Raw genomic sequence first — 17,433 nt, 5'->3', positions numbered from 1 at the left:
GAGGAAGGTATAGGCGCGCTGGCCGGGCCGCGGCTTATTTGCCTGAGAACCTGGGGGTTCGCATTCGTCAGACCCTTAACCTCAGCCAACTAAGGTACCTAGCAATACGAGGGACCGTATTGTTAGGAGAGGGGATAGTTGTAAGGCGCGCTATAGGCGTGTAGGCCTTATAAGCAAATGTAAGGTGCAGTACCCGCACTAAGTGCGGATACTGGTGGATCTTTTGACAGTTTGGCCATTTGGTCGAACGGTTAACTGGTCTATTGTCCATATGGGTACACCTCCCCATATGTGTTACATTTATCTTATTCCCTTTATAAAAAAGTATTTAGCTACTATACTTATAATTCTAGTTTATATTACAGTAAGTAGGTAAATTTTATAAGGACTTTTACTTACTATATATATTGTTTAGATATTTCCAATAGCTTAGTAAAGTATTTAAGGTTTTTATAATCTATAAGGATTATAAATAGTTCTAGAATACCTTATAGGTTTACTAACTATACCTTAAGGTAACTAATTACTACTAAGAGTTCCTTATTATAAATAGTATAGTTTTTCTCTATGCGTATGAGTTTAGTTAAGTAATAGGCTATTAGCTATAAGATTCCCTTATTATTAATTTATAAAAGGTACTTACTTAGTACTTTACTTAAGTAGTTGATTTTAACTATTAATTTTCTATTTTTAGATCCTATTATAAGGGTTAATGTTATAATATTAGGCTTTGCCTAATAGAGCTATGTCCTAGGATAGAGTTACGTACTACCGTATGTAACTTGTACCCTATGACTAAGCAGGCATTAGAGTATAAGTACTCCAATGCCTAGTACTTCGAGTTAGAGTTCCGTAGATTTCTTAATAACTATTTCCGACCACTAGATACTAGTAGTACTAGTAACTCCATAACAGTTAAGTATAATAAAAAGGTGTACTTAAGGGATTAAAAGGCTATATTTTCTTTTAAGCCCTAGCTAAATAGTATATTTTTCCCTATAAGGGCTATAAGTAGTTTTATAAGATTTATAAAATTAGGGTTAAACTTATAGTAAAAGTTTATAAAGCCTAAAAAGCTTTAAACCCCCTATACCTTAATTAGGAGTAGCTACTCATTAATTACTATAAATTTTGCTAGGTTTAGCTAAACCTTAATACTAGCTTAAATAATAAACCTAAGGTATTTAACTTCTTTTGTTATAAATATATACTTATTAAGATTAAGGTATAAGCTAATTGCTTAAAGCTACCTAAGCATTTCTTTAACTTTAGTAATATAGTATTATGGAGTCACTAGTACTACCAGTATCTAGTGGTCGGAAATAGTTGTTAAGAAACCTACGGAATACTAACTTAAGGTACTAGGCATTGGAGTACTTATACTCCAATACCTGCTTAGTCATAGGATACAAGTTACGTACAGTAGCACGTGGCTCTATCCTAGGACATAGCTCTATTAGGCAAAGCCTAATATCATAACATATAGTTAGCCTTTAATCCTAAGGTACAGATTAGGATATTATTGAAGTAAGCTATAACTTACTTCCCTAACTTATTTTATAGTACCCTATTAATATATTATTAAAAGAAAGCTAGTACTTTGACTAACCTAAAGGGGTAAACTTATTAAAATACTGGTATTTATACTAGTAAGACTACCCAAATAGGATACTATCCTATTGTTACTAGTAGTACTACTACTAGTAAAGATGCTGTACTATACTGCGAGTATTAGTAAGTATACCGAGTTAACCAATAGTATACAATATACTACTTCTCCGAACTACCACTCGGAACGACTAACGGTAGTACTACTACCGGCCAACTCACTACTACAATACAACTTGTATACGTAGTAGCCAGTCGACCACAGGAGCCAATTAATTGGAATAACAATTACCGCTCTCCCAGTCGCTACTAGCTATTGTCAGCCCACAGTACTACTGCGGGCAATCAAACTATTGTGCGACCGAAACGGCAATCAAACTATTGTGCGACTAAATGGGCAATCAAACCATTATGCGACCAAACGGGCGATCAAACTATGGTGTAACTGCGCAGCCACAATCTGGACCTACACGGTACTACTCTATAGGCATAAATAGCCGTACTTCCCTTGCACTTTAGGTAGAAGAATAATCGCATTTATTTGTATAATTCGGTACTACCAATTGTGCACTTTTGCCTAGTTACTAACTGGTACCCCTTATGCTATTACTAACAGCTTGATTGATTCCCTAGTCCGTACGATATACTTCTACTACCCCCTCCTCTTGCGCATACAAATTGCAAGAAAACTAACTATTTAAATAGGCTAGATTATATATAGAATACTATAAGTAGTTTATCTCCTAGTACTATACATATCTTATAAAATACTACCTATATATTTAGCTTTATAAACTAATATACCCCTAAGAGTAAGTATAGTATTTCCTTAACTAATAGAAGTAAGTAATAGTCCTATTATGTAATTTTATTTAGGGCTTAGTAGTCTGTATATAACTATTATTCTTTATTTTCTTTTTTAGTAAGTAGTACTAGTACTACTATAGTTAATAAATTTACCTATATTTATTCCTTATTTAATAGTTCTATAATTTACTTATAGACTTTAAGTAGTTAGTTTTATAGTATATTATATAATAGGCCCTAGGGTAACTATAGTATTTCTTTCTTATTATTTTACTATAGTTAGATATAGTAGTCTTAGTGTTATAGTATCGGGCTTAGCCCGATATAGGAGAACGGAGGGAACCAAGGGACCCACTAGGAAGAATGCACACAACTCGAAGCCCTAGTTGCTAAGTGGTTTGCCCTCCTTTAAGTCTTTTAATAAACATTATTAAGAGCCCTAGAGCAGTTGCCTAGTGACTCCGTAACACTTAGGAGCCTTAGTATAGCGGTAGACCTAAGGCTTATCCTTTATTAAAGAAATTAGTATAGTTTTAAAGAGCTATTAAGAGTATAAGTAGTATTATTACTATTATAGTTATACCTTGAAGTACTTATAGTACTATTTCCTATAATTTTATTACTATTTCATATAGACTTATTACTATTAGTACTTCCTATTACTTATATAAAAAGGGTTATATTAGTATTAGGTATACCTTTTAGGACCCTTAGGGGTAAATATTATTTGCTTATATAATTTAGCTACGTACTACCCTAATTATAAGGGTTTAGTCTATTGTATTTAAAGTATCCCTTTGGTATTCTATTTATAGTAGGCCTAATATAAGACTAGGCGCCCGGGTAAAGCTCGGGTAGATAAGAAGGCGGGGTTGCCCTAAGAGTAGGATACGCCCCGGATACAAAAGGAGTATAAGTACGGAAGCTTAAAAGGGATTAAGCTTTAGTCTTAAGTACTACTCGATTTCTAAAAGAAAGCTTACCTGCTTACCTAATTGTCTTTAAACCGGTCCGCCTATTACACTTAATATAGTATTTTAACTTAAACTTAAAATAATATAAAGGAGTATTAGGCTCTTTTAACTATTTATATTAATTATTGTCCAAATTATATTAGTTATTGTAGGGTTGGAGAAGGTATTGCTTGTATTTTGTTAGAATACTATAATAGCTATTTAAAGTAGTTGTTTTATTATAAGTGTTACAGAGTCGCTAGGCGACTGCTCTAGGACTCTCAATGATGTTTATTAAAAGACTTGAAGGATAGGAAAACTACTTGGCAACTAGGGCTTCTAGTTGTGTGCGTTCCTCCTAGTGGGTCCCTTGGTTCCCTCCGTTCTCCTATATCGGGCTAAGCCCGATACCATAACAATAAGAGGGATAAGCTTAAGTTATAAGTACTAGGTTATCCTTTTACTAATAGCCCTATAGTAGTTATAATTACTATTAATTTAAATATTAAGGAATGTTATAAAATAGCCCTATAGTAATTATAATTATTATCAATTTAAATATTAAGGAATCTTATAGAATTTATAAGTATAGTAATAAGAAAGAGTAATTTATTTACTCCTTGTATAATCTTTTTAAACTTAGTCTCCTAGGTTTCCTAATTCCTTATAGTTTATTTACTTATAAACTCCTTATTCCTTTATATAAGACTTAATTTAAAGGTATTATTTTCCTTTCCCTTCCTTAGTATTAAACTCTTCACTATTATACTAATCCCTTTAAGCTATTTAAATACTTAACCATAATAAGTATAAAAGTACTAGTTGCTATAAGTATTATAGAATATAGTATTCTTCCTTTCTATAGTAAATATATATATTAGTTACTTTATACTTATTTATTTCTTCCTATATAGTATTATAGAGTTACTAGCACTACTAGTATCTAGTAGTCGGAAATAGTTGTTAAGAAATCTATAGAACTCTAACTCTATAAGGCATTAGAGTACTTGTACTCTAATGCCTGCTTAGTTATAGGGTGCGAGTTACGTATAATAGTACGTAACTCTATCCTAGGACGTAGCTTTATTAAGCAAAGCCTAATATTATAATATATAGCTTATTTTACTTATTATTAGGGCCCGCTTTAGCCTTAGTTTACCTTACTATAAGCTAGGTTGTAGTTATTCTTAGTTTAAGTATAGCTCTAGAGCCTACTATATTAACTCTTAATATTAATATATTACTATTCTTATTAGGCCGAACGGGTACCCTAGCTATCTCCTGACTAGGCCTACTTTAGTCCTTAATTTTATTATTTATATATTATAATTCTATTTTAGTTATAATTTATTTATATATATTAACTACTTTATTGTAATTATTTATTATAGTTCCTTACTAAAGGATATAGTTCCTTATTCTTTTAATTAGCCTAATATAGAACTTTATAAGTTTTACTTTATTGGGTTAGTATATCCCCCCTATTAATATTAACTTTTTTTAAAGTATATAAGTAATACTAAGAATAATTCCAATACCCCTTACCTAATATTCTTTAGTTTTATAACTACTAGCTACTAATAGTAAGAGTTACTATATACTAAGTTAAAGTATACTAGAAATTGGAATAGGTTATAACTAATATAGGTGCCTTGTTAAAGAATATTATAACTTATTATTAGACTTTAGCTAAAAGGTTTTACTAAATAAAAATCTATTAGTCCTAGGTAGAACGAATAAAATCCTTATTTACTTAAAGCTTATAGTTTAAATAAAACTTCTAGGCTATAAAGGAGCTAGCCCTTACTACTATTATATAGGACCTTAGTTAGAATTGGCTTACGTTTAACCCGGGCCTATAGTATATTCGTTTTATCCCTAGTTTAGTCCTACTAAAAGTCGGTTGTTAAAGTATCTATTAGTTAGGCTAACGTATACCCTAGGTCTTACTATACCTACTAGTACTTACTTTTTATAGGGCTAAAATTTATACAGAGAGTATTTCTATTTAGGTATATATTTAACTAAACTCTATTTAGACTTTTACTATAAAGTCCTCTATCTAGGAGTTAATTTCTTTAGGCTTCCCCTTATTTATTTTAACTTATAGTAGTTAGGCCTTACTTTCCTCCTAACCGATATGAGTAAAGTTTTTTTATATATTATAGAGTTACTAAATAATTATTTTAGGACTCTTAATAATATTTATTAAAATACTTAAAGAAGGGAAAACTACTTAACGGTTAGGACTTTTAGTTCATATATATTTCTTTAGTAGGTGTATTAGTCCTTTTATTTTATGTCTTATATTGGGTTAAGCCTAATACTATAACAATCCCATAATTAATAGCCTATTACTTAATTAAACTTATACTAACAGAAAAGAACTATACTATTTATAATAAGGAACTCCTAATAGTTATTAATTATCTTAAGGTATAGTTAGAAAACCTATAAGGTATTATAGAACTATTTATAATTTTTACAGACTATAAAAACCTTAAATATTTTATTAAACTATAAAAGATATTTAAATAGTAGGTATAGTAAATAGAAGTCCTCATTGTCACGATGCTGACTAGCAGGAAGGCAGTATGCGCAAAGACTGTAGAATTTTCGAACTAAGGAGGAAGAAAAGAGACAGAAAACAGCAAGGGCGGCGAGGAACGGCCTATATACCCAGACGGTCCGCGCGTCACGTGATGGAAGGTGTAAGGTAGGCTAGGAAGAGAATACGATATACGATATCGTTACACTCATAAACTTTAATTACTTACTGTAATATAGACTAGGCTTATAAGTATAATAGCTAAATACATATTTATAAAGGGAATAAAATAAAAAGAATATACTATATTTAGAACAAATACTCTATTCAGTAATAATCTCTATATTATAGGAGGTACTTAAGGCTTAATCTAAACAAAAGGTATTTAATACCTAGAATATAATAATTATAATTATAGGAACTAAGTCCGTATTTCGGAGTCGCTAGGCGACTGCTCTAGGAATCTTAATAATATTTATCAAAAGACTTAAAGAAGGGAAAACTACTTAACAGTTAGGGCTTTTAGTTTATATGCATCCCTCCAGTAGGTCCGTTAGTCCCTCTATCTTATATCCTATATCGGGCTAAGCCCAATACTATAACAACTCTATATAAATATCTAGTAATACTGTCTAGGCCTATTAATATACTAGATTTACTTTAAATAATAATTAATATGATTCTTAGGGAATATATTAATAGGTTTTTTTTTATATACCTTAGTAGTACCCTTATATACTATATAGACTTTAAAAAGACTTATAGTTACGGATCTGAAGCCCTTTGCTTGAAATAGTAGCTTGAATAAATATACTAGATGTTTCTTTTTATTTATAACATTTAGTTGTATGTTATTTTATTGCTTTGTACATATTGTTTCTTTGGTATTATAGGGGCCGTGGTAGTGGGGAGTCTGTCACTGTATGTAGTCCGCATTCTGCAGTCAGGTTACTGTGCGTCAACACACCGCGCTACTATTTGCCCTATTGTGCTGTATATACTCCGTATATAGCATTGGAATACAAATGAAGTCAGATGCCAGGCATGTTTGCTTAATCAACGACTCCTATAGCGTTCTGTACTGCACATACCCGGGCACACACCCAGGCACACAACCTTAGGCACTATCCAGGCCCCAATCTGCAACCCACAATGCCGACAAGACAAGCAGCCGACACTAATGCGAGGGGAAGCACGCAAACGTTCCCCGCTCAGTGAAGGCCAAGATGTGAGCGAATGGCTGCTGCTGCAACTTGCGTTTCTTCACAAGTCGATGCCGTTATTGAAGACATGCAGACAACCAGTGATTATGTCATGTGTACTTGCGGTAGATAGACATCGACTTGCCCGCGATAATACTAACGTGTGGTGCTGGAAAGGTGCTGGATATGCAGTTCGGACCTGGAGCAATTCCTCATCAGCTAATTTAGCCGTATCTCGCACTGGGGAAAGGGCTCAGGAGAACGAGCAATGTCGTGTTGTTACGAGGGCTCAAGTTTCACATCCGACATGCCGTTCAAGAAAACGAGCACAAATTACTTGAACGTACAGAGTACACCACTTCGGCGACAGAGAACTCCAACTCGTGATAGATTACCCAATTGGGTAGGATGGTTCAGACCCCTGACTTTGCATGGTGCACTACCCATGCATGCAGAGTACGGGGTACAACGCATATTATTACCAGATATACCTTGTTGCAGATATGCGCCCTTGTAGGTAAGACGCACCTGTTGTAATCGGCAACATTCGTCCTTAAAGAGGAGGACTCCATACAACCTGCTCGCATGCACCCATTCTGCCCTTCACAAATTTTCGACTGCTCACACTCCCCCACAAGCGTGCTACGACGCAAAAAAAAAAAAAAAAGGTAGATCAGCGCCAGACTGTGTGGTTGGCATTCTGAGTGCCAGGCTTACTTAAGTTCTCATTCTAAATCAAACTGGGGAGTTCAGACAAGAACGAATGCTCGCCCCAACATGATTAACCAATTCGTGCATGATGTACCGACGTACGCAGTAAGCAGTCATCATGCCTGTCTACCTAGGTAGCTACTTGTAATGTAACTCATCAGTATTCGATATACTTGTACACAATACTGCCATAACGGCGAAGGGTATACAAGAGATAGCCCAGACATCAACGAGGACACATCGACAGTCTCCACAGACGGCAAGAGGTGAGTGCTGTCCACAGAGGTGCTTTGGAGTATTATTCCGCACATGCTCAATACACCGATTCACGCTGGGGTTACCCTACGCTCAGTTCAGAAATATAGCACTTTTGCATCACTGAACTGCGTGCCATTTCACTGACGGTATGCAACAGCTGACCATATCAATTCGGGCACCACGTGACCAACGCCGCAGTTGTTGTTGTTATTGTTTTTTTGCGTCGCAATATATTAATGTACTAGTTTGCAGAGTCCACATCAAGGCGCAACACAACACGTGGAACTCGAAACGATCGCGTCTCCAGGACGCACACACAAGGATAGTCAATGGCCTGACTCGGCCCCAATCGATTCCGCTTCCTTGCGCCGGCCTATTAAGCCGACATAATGTACACCCGAGCAATCGTGCAAAGCAAGTTTCTCAATGTAACGCCATGACTAGCACACCCATACCATGAAATCCATCGCACCAAAAGCAAAGTCGTGAACACGCCCGTTGGCCACCCCCGCCTCACATGATTTAATTACGCTCGCCACGCAGACGACGGGCAAGCTGAATATCCTTCGATTGGATGGTAACACGCTTTGCGTGAATCGCGCAGAGGTTGGTGTCCTCGAAAAGAGAAACCAGGTAAGACTCGACGGATTCCTGCAGAGCGCCAATGGCAGAGCTCTGGAAACGAAGATCACTCTTGAAATCTTGCGCGATCTCACGGACCTATCAGGTGGGTCAGCCAACAGTGCAAAAATCGCCTACTCATATCAACTTACCAGGCGCTGGAAGGGAAGCTTGCGAATCAGAAGCTCAGTCGACTTCTGGTAGCGACGGATCTCACGAAGAGCAACGGTACCAGGCTTATAACGATGAGGCTTCTTGACACCGCCAGTGGAAGGTGCGCTCTTGCGAGCAGCCTTGGATGCAAGCTGCTTGCGAGGAGCTTTGCCACCAGTGGATTTGCGAGCAGTCTGTTTGGTACGAGCCATGGTTGCGGCTGACGGATGATGTGTGATTTGATTGTGGGGTGTGATGGAGAAGTGGGTGGGTGGGTGAGATGCAAGAGGAGGGATTCGAAGTCTTGGTGGCGGGGGGGAGCGCTTTAATACCTGTTGCTAGCATGGTAAAGGTGCGGCGGCTGATCTGGCAAGTGGTGCAATGGGTAAGTGGGTCCCGCGCACTTGTTCCCGTGTGCCCGATTTTTCATAAATCACGCTTCTACAGTTACGGGACTCTGGATAATGGGGACCGGAAAATGGGGCAGGAAATTAGGGAAGTGCCAACACTCTCTAACTAGTACAAGACGAAAACAGGCAAATTTAGTTCGAGGCTAGTTGTCGCTGTCATTGACTGCTAAGTATATGAATTTCGGCCGCGCGAAATTCCTCACTTAGTGTAACACGAAAACATGTTGTAAGTACGCGTCAATAAAATGTTAGTGTAAGTACATGTACATGTACTCCATACAATAGTTGAAAATAAGTACCTACACACATATCGTACTGTGCACGTCAATGTACTTAGTAAGTACGTTCGTACGGAGTACTTGCGAGTACATGCCGTCGTAATACATATACAACAGCTATATATGTTGTAATTCTGTGCCGCCTTGGCTCTGGAGTAGTCACGGGATAATTGGATGAATGCACTTAGTGCAGCGATGCTTTTATAGGTAGTGTGATTTGTACGTTCTTGGTTGCACGATGCATCTTGCATTTTTCGTCTGGTCAGCCTATGTACTTACTGGAAGATATTCCTTATACAAAGTATTTGCGGCTGGTTTGCTAACCCCTGCCGCGTCCTCAGCCTGCCTACCCTAATCCATATACTTATAAGTACTCCGTAAGTAATACAAGCAGTACCTGACTGTACACGTGCTAATGCCCTCATAGTTGGCATCGCTAAGTTACAAGGTAACCAAAGGGTTCGGCCGCCCCCAATCGTTTACTTTCCTAAATCCTCCATGGCAATTGTCTCAGGGAATACAATAAAATGCTCAGTACTCCGTAGTACACTAAACACTCTTCCGAGGTAAGCAGTTTCGAGTGGCAGCAGTACGGATGAGGCCGCTCCTCTCTACTAGAGCGTTCATATTGCGTTTCGATTGCGGGTTATGTCATAAATCATGGCTTGATAATACCAGACATGTTCCACATACAGTATACATGTACATATTGTGCTGTGGGTATTTACGGTATTGTCTTCACCTTTTTATTGGTACGCAAAGTAGCAATCATGTACTTCCAGTATCATCCGTACTGTAAGAACCAATTATACACATGTAGAGTACGGAACACTGTACGAAGTACTCCGTACATGCAGTAGATATACTGTAAATACTTACAATGTTCAAGTCCTGTACGAAGTATTACAGTAAGTACAAGTACGGAGTAGTTGTAAGTATAGTACGGAGTACTCCGTGAATATTTGGGGAATTACACATGTACTGTAGGAGAATAATACTGTACATGTACAAATCCGTATTAGCGTACATCGTAGCATGCGTTAGCGACTGAACCTGTCCAATGGTGGTCCAGCCTGCTGCAACTGGCGTGTTTTTTTTTGTCGATGCGAGAATCAGCCGCGTAACAATAAGCTGAGCGAGCATTTCGATGGGAATAATACAGAACATCAAAGCTGATTTGCAATTCGGCCCACTTGTACTTAAGCTTGCCCGCCGCCTTCCCTGCATTCACATGCGCCCCTTCACGACCCGTTTTGCAGTAATATCATATTCATCAACACGAAATAACCACAAACCCCCTATCACTTCATCTTACAATGACTGGTCGTGAGTGCAATGCCCCACGCCAGTTTCGAAATCAAATTCTAATGCTCCTCAGGTGGCAAAGGTGGCAAGGGCCTGGGCAAGGGTGGTGCCAAGCGCCACCGTAAGATTCTCCGTGATAACATCCAGGGCATAACGAAGCCAGCGATCCGACGTCTCGCTCGCCGTGGTGGCGTGAAGCGTATTTCTGCAAGTACGTACTTTCCCTTGCAAATAAATGGCCGGCTTTGCATACTCCGGGAATAGTTCCTAATTCGACTCTACTATAGTGATTTATGAAGAGACTCGTGGTGTTTTGAAAACTTTCCTCGAGGGCGTTATCCGGGATGCCGTTACCTACACAGAGCATGCTAAGCGAAAGACGGTCACATCGCTGGATGTTGTGTACGCGCTAAAGCGACAGGGCCGCACCCTGTATGGGTTTGGCGGCTAAGACCTGCATTGTTTTGGTGTGTTTGAGTCGCTGCTTCGACTGCATTGTGGTTTTGTCCGGAGTTTGGCTTGCAAATCAATCGTTGCTTCAGTCGAGTTTATGTATTATGACGGAATGGCACAAGGCCAATGTTGTGTATTATGGGAATAACATTTCAAGCCAAGCCCCTTTTTCGTGTTGCAAGCATATAACACTATCTTGACTCTAATTTTAACTATTTGACATTTATTTGTACTCTTCGTAAGTTAATCATACTTCAGCTAAGTAAATATTCGGATGTATAGTTATATACTGTTACGATACAGACTAGTAGGAAGGCAGTATGTGTAAAGACTGTATAATTTTCGAACTAAGGAGGAAGAAAAGGTAGAGAACTATGGGTATAAGAATAGGAGAAGCTATATATATAGGGTGGCTGCCGTATATTACGTATTACGTAATGAAGAGTATAGGGTAGGCAGGAAAACACATGAATATACGATATCGTTATATATACTATATAACTAGGCTACTTTTATAAGGAATAGTTATTTATTGAGTATAATAATACTTCTACGCTATAATAGTTCCTTAACTAATAGTACTTCAACTGCTTAATATCTTTATAAAAACTATAGTAGTTTATTCGTTCCCTAACCAATAGTTAGCTATTTAAAACTAATTAGTTCTATTAGCTAGTTAAGCTAGTAATATATTAAGGAATAATTATTTAACTAATTGTTAAGGAGTCACTAGGCAACTGCTCTAGGGCTCTCAATGATGTTTATTAAAAGACTTAAAGGAGGGAAAACTACTTGACAACTAGGGCTTCTAGTTGTGTGCGTTCCTCCTAGTGGGTCCCTTGGTTCCCTCCGTTTTCCTATATCGGGCTAAGCTCAATACCATAACACTAAACTACAATACTAAATTACTTATATACTATACTAGTATAAACAATAGTCATAATAATATTATACAGGTTAGCAATAAGTAATATATTTACAATAATTGTAAATCATAGCAAGTATAATTATAAAAATAATATAACTAAATATTTTATATATTATTACTAGTTTATTTATAGAATAAGTATTTATTTTTGGAAAATATATATTATTATAAGATAAAAGTTATCTATTACAATAAAGGCTTATTAATATACTGAGTAGTTTATTGCCTAAGTAGTAAGTTGGGCAATTACTGAGCTTTTGTATTTATAATATGTCTATTATGGAGCGTTTAGTTACTTCTTACTTAACTATAGCCTAAATACTTAGACTAACTACTAAGGAATTCAACTATATGGCTAATAATGGAGACTATATTATATATACTATTACGGACTAATCCCAGTAGGGCATAAGTAGTAGCTATACTACTAGCCGCTGCGCTATGCGGCGCTCCCTTAATACGTTTAGCAAAAGGGTACGTATTAATAAAGCTAACGCTTTATCAATTAGCCACGCTTATAAGGGCCATTACTACTCTTCTTGATAATTGTACTTAGGCAAAGCCCAAGACTATCACATATACTTATTTATCTATTTACTATTATTATTAGATTACTTAAATTACCTTACTCTGAAGTATACAGTAAGGTTTGCCTTTTTGTATAGCTTCTCTGTATTTTACTATTATAGCCTTTAAGTAAGTTAGTTACTTTAGCTATAGTTAGTTTATAATATTATTTATTTTATTACAGTTTCTAGATAGCTACTTTAATAATTATAATAATATTTACTGAAATACTTAAAAACCTACTTTATAAGTTAAGGTACAATAAATATATTAGTATTTATACTTAGTATAAGTACTATACCTTATTTTTACTTATATGGCTTATACTTATAGTATGCTTTATATCTTACTTCAAACTTCTTGTTATAGTATCGGGCTTAGCATAATATAGGAGAACGGAGGGAACCAAGGGACCCACTAGGGAGAACGCACATAACTAGAAGCCCTAGTTATTAAGTAGTTTTCCTTCCTTCAAGTCTTTTAATAAATATTATTAAGAGCCCCAGAGCAGCTGCCTAGTAACTCCGTAATACTTCTTAATTAAGTATTTTAATACTATTCTTGCAATTTGTATACATAAGAAGTAGGGTAGTAGAAGTATATTATACGGACTAGGGAACTAATACCTATATAGTTAGCTATATTAATAACTATTTACTTATTAGGCTAAACCTTATACATATTAATAAATTAAAATAAAAACTATATAAGGTTTAGTTAATTAAAAATTACAGATAGGCTATATTCTTTTTAGGTATATAAATTAATTAAATAACTTAGGGTATTACCCTTAGTTAAAATGGGTATATTAAAAAAGCTATATTGTAAGTTAGGCTAAAGGGGGCTAAAGTAGTAATAATACTATTATAGCTAAAAGTACTTAAATAAGCTATAATTGTCACGAGGCTGATTATGTAACGATATCGTATATCGTACTCTCTTCCTAGCCTACCCTACACTCTTCATCACGTAATGCGCGGACCGTCTGGGTATATAGCCCCTTCCTCTCCGCACTTACTGTTTTCTGTCTCTTTTCTCCCTCCTTAGTTCGAAAATTCTACAGTCTTTGCGCATACTGCCTGCTAGTCAGCTTCGTAACAAAGAAGATATATTAGAGATATAATAGATTAATAGATTTAATAATTCAGTTAATATAATAATAAAGGTATAGCTAAATTTAGTATTAAAACGGGTTATATCTACTAATAAAATCGATATATATATTAAAGGTTAGGTCGATAGGGAGTAAGGAGAATTAGTAGGAGTTTCCGAGTATCTAAAGAGCTACCTATATATATATATATAAACTAAAGTAAGTTAGTATATAGGTAGAGAAACTTAAACTAGGATTCTATTAAGTATACTCTATACAATAAAGATAGAATAATTTAGCTGTATTACTATAGCCTCCTTTTCTTTTCTTTATATTAATCTAATTTATAAAAAGAGATCTCTTATTATTAGTTTTCTATAGAACTGAACTAATAGTTTTAGTAATAATATATTATATTAAGTATTTATAAAAAATTTAATTTGGAAGCCTAGGGAGATAAATTATACTATTCAAGTATTATGTACTAGCTGAACTACACAAGTGCCTCCCCGTTATAGTAATGTGCCTATTGCAGTAAGCAGAATAGTGTTATGGAGTCACTAGTACTACCAGTATCTAGTGGTCGGAAATAGTTGTTAAGAAATCTACGGAACACTAACTCAAGGTACTAGGCATTGGAGTACTTATACTCCAATGCCTGCTTAGTCATAGGATATAAGTCACGTGCGGTAGCACGTGACTCTGTCCTAGGACATAGCTCTATTAGGCAAAGCCTAATATCATAACAAGTAGATCGAGACACGAGTACTCCGTGCGGAGTACAATATACTTACATATAAGTAAGTACTGTAAGTATAGTACACAAAGCGGCGGCAGCCTGTTCCGTTCGCTTTCTAAGAGTGGGGTCTGGAACAGTCATACGCACACCCTCCAACTGCAATGCCACCCCCCTTACCAGACAAATGGAGAGGTGATCGACTCATCGAGCCTCTGACGCTGTGGCCGGATCTGCCGTTTCCTTGGCTTGCTTTATAAAAGGAAGTGGCCGTCCCGTCTAATTGCCACACTCTCAAAGGAATTCCGAGTATATACACACCACAGTCAACCTCATCCTTTTCATTAGAATGATATCTTTCCTGTCTCACGGTACCCCCGGTAACCATCACCAGAATTCGCAGTATTATCAACAGCACAACTCTCGTGTCCATACCCGCATCTATACGTCGGATGTCCACCCTCCCCATAACTGGCAGCAAGCACGACCAACCGAAGGCAATATCGCTACCGCTCCTTGATAAAGAAAACCTTAGGACCTATTTAAATCGCGAACCTGAGCAATCAGATGCAGGGCACACAATTCTTCATTTCACATCCACTCCCAACTGCATCCCACGTAGGCACAAATCGTTGTCGTCATCCCTCGGTCCAACCACTGGCCGGCCCCACGTCGCCATTTACTGGCAACTCTCGAAACCTCCGATCTGCCATGACAGTTTCTGCCATCGAAAATATGTATTCGCACGATAGCACAGTTTCCTATAGCAGCCCTTCCCGCCATCTCCCCAATCCTACGAAGATGTACACTGGCTACCACACTTTGAATGGAGTCATATCTGAGATGGCCTATCCTATCGGAGCATCGGATTTGCGCAGGAGACCGCGCACCGACGGGGATCTGCTGAATGCCTCGGGTTGTGTTGGCCCCAGAATTTGCTCCCATCCTGCCTTGGTGGGGACTTCAATTGCCGGCGATGGTTCCGCTGAATCTGCCGAAGGAGACGCTGGTGGGTCGGGTGAGCATGCTGTTAGTGGAAGCAGAGGCAGGTGCCCCCCATGTCCTCCACTGCTTGTGCACACAGCAAGCTCATTGATATCTTCAGACTATAACAGCATACCCAAGCTCAATAGGACGATGACCGACATATACGGCGACGAACTATATAGCCCCAACTTCACTATCACATCAACATGCCAATCACAGCCATATAATGACTCATCAGTGAGCAACAATGTCTTTAGTCAACGCATCAACGCCGCCAACACCCATCACCTGAGCGTAGCCCGCTCGCCCTCATTCAGAACGCGGTCGCCATTTCGCGCAGGGTCCCCGTTCGCCGCTTCATCAACCCATAGCAACTTCCCAGTCGACACGAACGAAGGATCACCGGGGCAGGTGGCACCCGACGATACCCCGCGTCCTCAAGCTATTGAACCAGGAACTCCAGAAACGATTTCACCCCGGGATGCCATTTTGGAATTCAGCGACCCCGAGGGCGATGAAGAAGATCCCCCGCTATTTTCGCAGAGCGTGGAGCTGGGTTCGAATGCCATAGTGAACGAGGCCATGGAGTCTGTACATTCTCATTTTCATCCAACCCAGAATGTTGCCAGTATTCCCACCTCGGCAGCATTTTTACCCACGCAGAACTTAGTCCGCACTGGTGTGCCTCGACAAGACCAGTTCATTTCCGACACAGGAGAAAGCCAGAGAGCGCCGTTTCCACTTGATTCGTCAGGGTCGAGCTCGACAGGATCAAGAGTTGACACGCCATCGTATAGCCCCCGGCTAGCGAGTATGAGGATTGGCGGCGGTACCTACACATGCACTTATCATGGCTGCGCACTCAGGTTCGAAACTCCCTCGTTACTGCAGAAGCACAAACGGGAAGGTCACCGGCAAATACAAGGCCTGATTTCCCCGCGAGAAGTCCCTGGCATGGTTACGACGCTTCACAACACGCAGGCTGGGCCACATCGCTGTGACCGAATTAATCCATGTACTGGAAAACCTTGTTCCACATTATTCTCACGACCGTATGACCTTACGAGACATGAGGATACGATACATAACCTGCGGAAACAAAAGGTTCGTTGCGACTTGTGTAAGGAAGACAAAACGTTCAGCCGCGCCGATGCTCTGACAAGGCACTACCGTGTGTGTCATCCTGATATTGAGTTGTTTGGGAAACGTCGCTATGGAGGCGGAGTTGGCTAGCCAGTCGATTGAAGTTCATGGCCAAATGCAAAGTTCTATTGGCACACCGGCCATCGAAGCGACCTGGTGCAGACCTTACGTCAATAAATATGTACTAGTGTAATATAATGTCGTCTTGGATGGAACTCTGAGCACATACTATAGTAGTATTCGTTGAGAGATATCTGTAATTCCAACTATGCGTTATGTTGTCTGCACTTACACGCTCGCATGCACAGTACAGCAAACATGAAGGAAAGGTGGAGACGGTGACATCCATGTACTTAGTGTGCGGAATACGGATACATTGTGCCTTGTTGCATGCATATTGGATAGCGGATCCAAGGTATTCCCTGTCAGATATGAGGTCCTATATTACCAATCGGTACTCGTCTGAGTACTAGGGTTGTACGCTAATGGCTGGTGACGTCACACTCTCTTGGCTGCCACAACCGCTGACATCATTGTCAGGGAGTTCGCACCATGGGTGTAAAACTAATATGGGGAACGATACATTCACCCCCACCCCCACCCCTTCTCCGTACGGAGTACTCAACCCATATTTGCATCGCTGCGTTCTCGTAACCAACGTGACATCACCCC

At 38.4% G+C, this 17,433-nt stretch overlaps 3 protein-coding genes across 3 annotated transcripts; 2 read left to right on the top strand and 1 right to left on the bottom strand.

Moving 5' to 3' along the window:
• Positions 1-8,609: 8,609 nt before the first annotated feature.
• DCS_03720 (histone H3) lies at positions 8,610-9,073 on the bottom strand (the record flags this gene model as incomplete). Its single annotated transcript, XM_040801034.1, has 2 exons — positions 8,610-8,807; positions 8,861-9,073. 2 exons carry the CDS (start codon positions 9,071-9,073, stop codon positions 8,610-8,612), a joined length of 411 nt encoding a protein of 136 aa, XP_040656067.1.
• A 1,792-nt stretch (positions 9,074-10,865) lies between these two features.
• Positions 10,866-11,305, top strand: DCS_03719 (Histone H4; the record flags this gene model as incomplete). The annotated part of the gene is made up of 3 exons (XM_040801033.1): positions 10,866-10,875; positions 10,928-11,065; positions 11,142-11,305. The coding sequence occupies 3 exons, from the start codon at positions 10,866-10,868 to the stop codon at positions 11,303-11,305; spliced, it is 312 nt and encodes a 103-aa protein (XP_040656066.1).
• Positions 11,306-15,432: 4,127 nt separating this feature from the next.
• Positions 15,433-16,851, top strand: DCS_03718 (26S proteasome regulatory subunit-like protein; the record flags this gene model as incomplete). Its single annotated transcript, XM_040801032.1, has 1 exon — positions 15,433-16,851. One exon carries the CDS (start codon positions 15,433-15,435, stop codon positions 16,849-16,851), a length of 1,419 nt encoding a protein of 472 aa, XP_040656065.1.
• Positions 16,852-17,433: the final 582 nt, after the last annotated feature.

This window comes from Drechmeria coniospora, chromosome 02, assembly GCF_001625195.1.
Source record: "Drechmeria coniospora strain ARSEF 6962 chromosome 02, whole genome shotgun sequence".
NCBI classification, from domain to species: Eukaryota; Fungi; Ascomycota; class Sordariomycetes; order Hypocreales; family Ophiocordycipitaceae; genus Drechmeria; species Drechmeria coniospora.
This window is presented reverse-complemented; position numbering and strand designations above follow the sequence as displayed.